Below are 8,545 nucleotides of genomic sequence, written 5' to 3'. Positions count from 1 at the left end.
GCTGTACCGCCAATGTGTTCCTCTTGCACAGTCCATTTCTAGGGTTACATGCATATCTTGAATCCCCTCTTGCTTGTTTCCTGCTGTGGTTGCTTGAGTACTATGTTTTTCCTGCAGATCATTTATTTTCTCCTTTTATTCATGTATGTATTTTTTTCTTTTCTTTCACATTCACTATTAACAGTTTGTCTGTTGATCAATGGTCGTTGTCCTAGATAAAACAGTATAAAATAGTAAAATTGAAACAAAAAGTAACTCCTCAAGGTACGTGTGTTTGCTGACACCCAACACACCATTAAATCCCTTATATTCTCAAAACACTTTGGTACAATACATTTGAATATAAGGGATACAGAAGATCATTTAGTGAACTTAATGAACATAACTACTGTATCTCTCAGTCGCTTATTAATAAAGGATTCTTTTCTTTTCTTTTTCAAACTGCAGTCCTTTGTTGGGCAACCAGAATTCTGGGTATCCACAGGAAGATCCAGACCTTCTGTCTCCAAACCTGAGGCCAAGACACCGGGACCTGATCCCCACACCATGTGGGCCAGTGAGCTGCAGGAACACAACCCACAGTTCAACTTTATTTGAACAGTATAATGACTTAGAGCAGGGGTGTCCAAACTACTGCTTATATTGTACTTCATAAAATATATGTTCAAATAATTACACAGTATTCATGTGTTAATAAGCCCAATTTTCAAATAAATCCAGTCCATTAAGTTGAAAACATGTTCTAACAAATCTAAGTTGATAATAAAAAAAAGCCCAATAACAAATGTACATAGCAACCTTGAAATAACCCTTCATATTTCCTCTTATATAAGCAATCTGAAGCCTCTGTTTTAAAGGTAGGATAGGTAAGCTCGAGTGCACTAGAATTCCCCTTCCTTCAGACTTCCTTACACACAAATGCGCACATAACCAATGAGGGCACAAGATAAGTTTGTGCAAGTTATCTGCCGCGGGCCGAGGCAGATAACTGATTTGCTTTTTACAGCGCCACGGCTTCCACAGATTAAATATTTGGTATATGTTTATTGTCAAAACATTTCATTTATTCATTGCTATCGGGATGTTAAGAGCATTCCTGGAATATAACAACAAATGTTTCTGAAGTTGAATTACCTGCCCTACCTTTAAGGAATGAGCTGCTAACAAAATAAATGAAACCCTATGGAGAGCTGTGATGTTGGCTGTTTTTTTTTCTTACAGCATTTTCAAGTATCAAGATAATTTACATTGGATTTATTTTCCAATAAACAATATACCTCACCTCTAGGGAGTGGCCCATCCCTTCGTATAGTTCCCTGTATGTGACACTCGGTGAAAAAAGTTTGAACACCCCTGACTCAGAGGAAAAGTGAAACTAACTGTGTGTGTGTTGATGGGCTCAAGTCATCTTAATAATCATTGAAGTAATTTCAAACCATTAAAAAACTAAATTACAGCCTACTGTATTTTCGTTCCTGTGAACTTCGACTTGCAGACACTTGTTCCACTGAACATTTTGCCCCTATCACAGGTTGTTTCTATTCTTTATCCTCTCCATCTCCCCCTTCTCTCAGATAAAGCCCCTGGTCGGAGCTGGGCTGTCTGGCTCAGACTCTACTTCTGCCTTCACTGTAGCGTCCCTGGTGGCTCTGCTCGGCCTCACCCTGTACAGCGTCTCTACCAGCAGCACACGGAAGTGGACCCCCACTGCCGAGGACAACTTCACTGTGTCTCTCATCCAGATGGTGGGAATATGTGAGTAGAAGTGCCACGTACTGTGTCACCAGGAAGTAGAGCCATCTGCACTGTTGGCAAAAAGCAGAAGTCTTTCTAAAATGATCTTGTGATAAATACTGTGGAGGAGATTAATGCAATAGCATTTCCTCCAGATGCCTCATATCAGTTTTGCCGGTGTATCACTTCTGTTCAACACATTTAAACCTTGTCAAATATACTCCAAATTGTCATTACAAACTTAGGGTTACAACTAACGGGTACTTTCCTTATTGATTCATTAATATACCAATAATTCTTCCACAATAATCATTTGTTCTGTTAATTTAAATTATTACTTTTTGACCATTTCGTGAAGGCTACTTTAAACGTTTCGATACACTCACTTTCAGATTTGTAGGCAGGCATTATACTGTAATGCCACAGTGTAAACATGTGTGTTTTGCCCCATTAGGCTAGTGAATTGAAATGTATGATATCTTAATATTTTGATATAACCAGTTAAGCTTTTAAAAAATTTGCTGGACTGAGATTTGTATTGGAATAAACTTTATAACTGTAGGTTTTTATGAAATAACACATTTAATTGCAGCCTTTTGTAGTTTGCTTTGAAGTATTGTGACAATCCAGAAATGTACTTTATTTTTTTCAAGATATTATTTTCCCAAATATAAAACCTGTCTTAAATGCAGCCAAGAGCCATGTATTACTGGTGACCCTGCTAATTAGATTTTAGAGCCAAAAATGATGTTTCTTTTCCCAAAGTCTTATCAAGTCCTCCACTGTTGATTCTGATCATTGCTTCTAATCTCCAGCTCTCCCTCGGTCACATGAACATGCTCAGAGTAGGATCAGACTTAAAACCAGCTTCTTACTTGTTATTCATGATAGCCAATGGTAGGCCCAGTAAAGCAAGGACACTTGTATATTACATTGTGGCTTGCATCTTTAATTGGTAGTGGTCACAGGAAGAATTCAACAAACCAGTTCCACTTTCCTTAAATGCTAAGATGAATTGGTTAGTACAGAAATGACAACATTTATTTTAATGACATATCCTGACTAATAGGAAAAACAAATAAAGTAAAGTAGTGTGCATGGAAACATATGCACAGAAACCTAACCACTAATTGTATGTTTTATCATACAGTTAATTGGAATTTACTTCATTAATTTGTGCTTAGTTATGAAAGGGCATACAGGGAGCGTAAACTCAATGAATGAATAAGTTGAGATTAATATGCTTTGTTTAGTAAAGTTACAAAACCTTACAATCCCTGTTCTTTTTTATATTTTATAAAATAAATGGTTAATAAGAAGGTCAGTTCCACTCATAATAAGTATGATTTAAAGGCTTTATTGTCATATGCACAATAGCAACAGCGTAGTTATGGCTATGGAAATCTTAAATCTCAGGCTCTTCCAAAAGGAAATTAAAATAATCAAAGAAGAAATTGAAATACATATGAAAAAATACTGCATTATTAGGGCTTTGAAGTCCGACATATAGAGGTTTTGTATAAATGAAAACATGTGCATGTAAAAGTGCAAATGGGAAAGTGTAGCTATATGCAACTGATTGTAAAGAAGTGACCTGTGCTGTGCTGTATGTGAGCATTGTGTGGTGGTGTGTCCCCCTGCAGTGTTCTGCATCTACTACATCAGCCGGGGGGTGCTGCAGGAGAACAGGCAGGAGCTGGTGGTGTTCGTGCTCAGCGTGCTGCTGGTGATGGTTCGCTCCATCGTCAACTTCTCCGTGCTGGAGGCAAAGAGCAAGCAGGAGCTGCTGGTAGGTCGCCCTCTACTGGCTGTCTGAGAGAACACACTGCATGAGGGCATTTATTATAAATAATCAATTACCGCTATGATAATACATACACAAAAAACAACTTTGTGATTGCTGGCATGTACAGTTTGAGAATCATCTTCAAATACTCAAATGTTTTAATGACCTTTTTTCTTGTTAACTTCACTGATTTATTGATTTTGATTGAAAAAATCAACACAAATCCAAGACATAGGACTGTTTAAGAAAACAAAATCAACCTCATAGAGAAAGTAGCTTTAGGCATTCAGCCTTTACCCATAGGGCAGCACATACCTGGAAAACTAGGCCCACAGAAATAAGGAACATAACATCTCTCAATCTTTTAAAAAGGTGCTTCTTAGACAATAACAAGTTGTCATTAACTGGAGTAACGCTTCTATAATTGTTTTTGTAGATGTCTATGCCTGTGAGCCTTTATCTGTGATTCTGTATGTGTTTTTGATTGTGTATAAGTGCTTTAAAACGTGCTGTTATTGTGCTAATGTGTTTTTTTTTCTCTTCTATGCTTTTCTTTTAAAAGCAATACCCTGCCAGGAAATGCAGCTAACCCCAACATTCAAAACCAACATTATGACACGGCATACAAAATTACATGAGAACATTTTCACAACATCTCTAAAACTCTTAAACTTGTCCATAAAGCTATTTAAAATAAACACTTGTTCTTAAAACATATGTTTGATTCTTAGAATGTGAAACAACAATCAAGATGAAATATAAGACGGATCAGATCTGACCTTTCACTGTTCATCTGAAATTGGAAAACTTATATTATAATGATTATAAATATAATGGGAGAAGAGTGTGATAAAGAAAGTATCAAATTAATCTGGAGTAGTTATTTTTGTTGATCTCTGAACAGTGTCTGGGTTCTTCCTCTACCAAGAAGATGGAGTTGCCTGAGAGTCAAAACCAAGGGCAATATTGAGTAAAAATGGCTTAATACTGCTAGTAAAGTGTAATTTCTGTAAGAACACACGGTGGCTTCCACAGGATAGTTGACATCCTCGTGGATTCATCTTCTTATTATACACACATGCATTTCCAAACATTTGGTCTACCTATGCTGTAAAATGTATTATCTTTTTAATTTACACACGGCATCTATTGCACGTCTGTCCGTCCTGGGAGAGGGATCCCTCCTCTGTTGCTCTCCCGGAGGTTTCTCCCATGTTCCCCCATTACCTGGGGGGTTTCTTTGGACGTTTTTCATTGTACGATGTGAGGGTCTAAGAACAGAGGGGGTCGTATTCTGTACAAACTGTAAAGTCCACTGACAGAAATGTAACATTTGTGATATTGGGTTATATAAATAAACTTGATGACAAATGGAACGCAGATGACTATCAACATTGTCATCAAGTCAGAGCTTCTCTTTATGATATAATAAAAATAAAATAAAAATAAAATCATCTTTTTATCTCATGGCTGTGTGTAGATTTTTGCTGATGCTTAATCATCCACATTCATCATTTCTATTTATGATAATAGGGTGAGTGTCTTGTAGACTCTCAATGAGGCATAGTTACTGCCCCTCTTGTGATGTTATACTATAAAGGATGCCATATATACAAGATAAAGCACATCTGAACTGGGATCTGTGTGTGTCGCAGGTGCGTTTCGTGTGCATCATGACTCTGGGCGTGATCCACGTCTGCTGCACCACGCTGCTCATCCAGAGGCCCAACATCATGGCGTTCCGTGTGGGGGGGGCCTTGGACACCCTCCAGGAGCAGTACTTCTTGCTCAACCTGTGTTTCTCAATGGTGACCTTTGACCTTCAGGCTCAGGTATTCGTGCATTCTTCTTTTAAAAAATGTCCCCGACAGCTTCATGATTAATTATTGTTTTGACATTTAAAATGTATGGAATGATTGACATTGGAACCAGAGACGTGCACACATAGACTCAAGGTAGTGCTTGAGCACCTGCCCGTTTTGCCCTCTGGACAGCAATGTGCCCTTTTGAAAGTTCGTTTTTTACAGTTTTTTATTTAATTTGTTTACAGTGTACTGTATGTGGCTCATGGTAACATCGATCAATTCTGGATTAAAAGCTTCTAATATATACAGCAATGCCCCAAATGCGCGTTGTAATTTTGTCAGACATCCCCACACGTGCCCCGCGGCACTCCCGTACGTGCCCTGGCTGCAGCCCCTCCCTTCCCTGCTCTCAACGTGAACGCGCAGCGCGCAGAGTCAGTCAGTCAGACAGGCCACGGCGGGTGTGTGGTGCAGCAGCACGCAGCAACACGATTAAAAGTGCCCTAGTGACGACCAAGTAAGTAACAACCAGGTAACAAATACAACGAGTGTATTGTTTAGTCCCCTAAATCAGATGCCAAACTAAACTATAACTTCACTTCTTTTCTTGCATCCATCCATTTAGTCTCGTTGTGCACTTTTGAAAATAGCAGATCTACGCTCACAATGCGTCATTATGCTAGGGCTGAAGTGATTAAATGTATGTTTTGTAATAATCTTAATCAAAATCTACATAGTAACTAACTAAAGTTTTCAAATAATTGTAGTGGAGTAAAAGTATAATATTTGCATCTGAGATGTAGTGGAGTAGAAGTAAATGTATTGAAAATGGGAAATACTCAAGTAAAGTAAAAATGCCTCAAAAAGTACAATATAAGTAGTAGTAAACTTATAGGTTTACATTAATGCTGCTGTTAAATGTTTCTCGGAGATTAACCCTTAATTATCATGCACAGCAGAGCAGTACATTGATTTAGCTCATTTGCATTTACCACTTGTAGAATAATGCCAAGAAGAGACAGGATAAGAAAAGAAAAACAAAGAGAGCTACAGCAAGCAGCCCGGGGAAGCAGCTCTCTGCTCTCCTGGGTAAAGCAGCCTGAGCCTACCAGCAAGGAAGATGAGGATGCAGATGTGCCTGATGAACCCTTACCCATCATCAATGATGAAGATGAAGAAGAAAGGTCATGTTGAGGTCATGTTAAGGGACAAACTGTCTGTCTAGAGCCCTTTCATGCTCAGATTAGAACTGTGATAATAATAGTAGTAATAATAATAATAATAAATAATAATATAATTTTATTGAGAGGCCCACAATTTATTTTAACCACACTAAGTGCTTTGGTGATACTAAATCAGACATGAAGCTACTACAACTAGTTGTAGGGTGTTGCATTTTGGCCATGACAGTTAAAGTCTGGTGAGTCTTAATGTTGTCATGCATTGCATTGCCCAAATAATTGAAATAAACATCATATTCTATATTGTTTGTATTCTAGGCAGCTACAGCAGGCTCAGGGAAGCAGCCCCCTGCTGTCCTGCAATAGTCCATCTAAGATCCATAGAAAATATCTCTGAGTCAGACACAGATGAAGCAGAAATGTCAGAGTCCATAGCAGCACCATGTTCAGAAACAGTGCTCTCTGATGATGACCAAAATGAGGGAGAGATGGAAGGAGTAACCAAAAACTGAAAAGAAACTAACAAAATCCGCCATTATCCGGCATATTTTCTCGCACAATTTCGGCGCACGCACGCTTCGCACGCGGGCGACCGCCAGACCGCCACGACGACCCAGAAGGTGCCCTTTTTTTCTTCTCTTGAGCACCTGCCCCTATAAATGTCTGTGCACGCCACTGATTGGAACATAACAGTTTGAATATGGAAGAAAATATATAAAATAAACCGTGATAATTTTTTGTGGAACTTAATTTAATGAAATCTGCGTCATCCAGCCGTTGCACAAAGATGTGTGCTGATGTTTCTGCAAGTTAGGATAAGTTAAAGGTGGGGTAGGTAATTTTGGAGAAACCAGCTCGAGTGCGCTAGAATTTGAAAATACACAGCCGGAAGAAATCTGCCACTTCCTTACAGAGCCCCTCCTCCAACACACACGAACGCGCACATGACCAATGAGGGCACAAGATAAGTTTGTGCACAGATGGAAGGCTGACAGGCAGGTAGGCCATCCAGTTACTTTAGCCGGGCCAGCTCAGATGATTGGTCGTGCTTTTTACAGTACTACGGCTTCCAGAGATGATATTTTTTATGGATTTACTGTCAAAGCACTTAAAGATATTCTTTGCTATCAGGATGTTAAGAGCATTCCATGGAATATAACAAAAAGTGTACCTCGAGCCGGTTTACATACTTACATACCCCACCTTTAACCATGGACCTTTATTAATCCCCGTTGGAAATGCAGGAGTTAAAGCACCAACAGAGAGAAAGTGAAAAACAGGACAGTACAGATTCACACGAGGTAAAAAAAAAATGCAAAAATACAAATATATAGAAAGTATTACAACCAGATATCACAACAAGGTAAACTTTGATCAGTTGTCTTGACATGTAAACATATTTGGGCTGGTATTGTTAAATATATTGACATGTTAGTGTGCAGATGGGAGTGCAGGTCAAGGTCATTTGTACAAACAGGGCAGACTTTATGTATGTACAGTACAGGTTACCTTTAATGGGTCACATGGTTAGCCTTTGATGCTGCAGCCTGATGCTACAAAACCAAAGGAGTGTCCGTGGAGGGATGAGTCTGTGGCTGAACGTGCTCCTCATCTTCACTAGTGCTGCATGGGGGGGAGGGGTTCTCAGGGATACAGTCCAGCTTCCTCCGCGTCCTCCCCTCCTCCAGAGTGTCCAGATCTACTCCAACAACAGAGCCAGCCTTTCTCACCATCAGTTTTGTCTGACCAGTCCAGTTTAATGTTCAAGTGCACTCCCAGGAACTTGTAGCTGAACACCACCACCTCCTCCAGTTGCTGCTGAACCTTTAAAAATTGAATAAAAGTTAAAATAAGTAGAATAAAAGTTGGAATATGGAATCAAACTTAAGTATATTGAATTAAATAAGGCTGCAAGAAGTCTGACAGTATTGCGAGTCAGCACTTCATCTAGTATCAGCAATCCTCCATAATTAAGATATTATTAATAACTGGTGAATTCTTTTACAGGACGAAATCATACGCATTTCCCTATTCATAAA

The 8,545-nt window shown here is 39.0% G+C and overlaps 1 protein-coding gene across 1 annotated transcript in view; it reads left to right on the top strand.

Annotated features, from left to right (window-relative positions):
- The first annotated feature begins 933 nt into the window (after nucleotides 1-933).
- Nucleotides 934-8,545, top strand: part of LOC117450022 (uncharacterized) — an 18,490-nt gene continuing 10,878 nt past the window's right edge. Inside the window, exons 1-4 of the mRNA XM_071203585.1 lie at nucleotides 934-960; nucleotides 1,575-1,755; nucleotides 3,378-3,523; nucleotides 5,176-5,352. Of these exons, the coding sequence (XP_071059686.1) occupies nucleotides 934-960; nucleotides 1,575-1,755; nucleotides 3,378-3,523; nucleotides 5,176-5,352 (531 nt within the window). The remainder of the gene's footprint in view (nucleotides 961-1,574; nucleotides 1,756-3,377; nucleotides 3,524-5,175; nucleotides 5,353-8,545) is intronic.

Source organism: Pseudochaenichthys georgianus, chromosome 7, assembly GCF_902827115.2.
Source record: "Pseudochaenichthys georgianus chromosome 7, fPseGeo1.2, whole genome shotgun sequence".
NCBI lineage: Eukaryota > Metazoa > Chordata > Actinopteri > Perciformes > Channichthyidae > Pseudochaenichthys > Pseudochaenichthys georgianus.
Note: the sequence above shows the minus strand (reverse complement) of the source record. Positions and strands in the feature narration are given on the sequence as shown.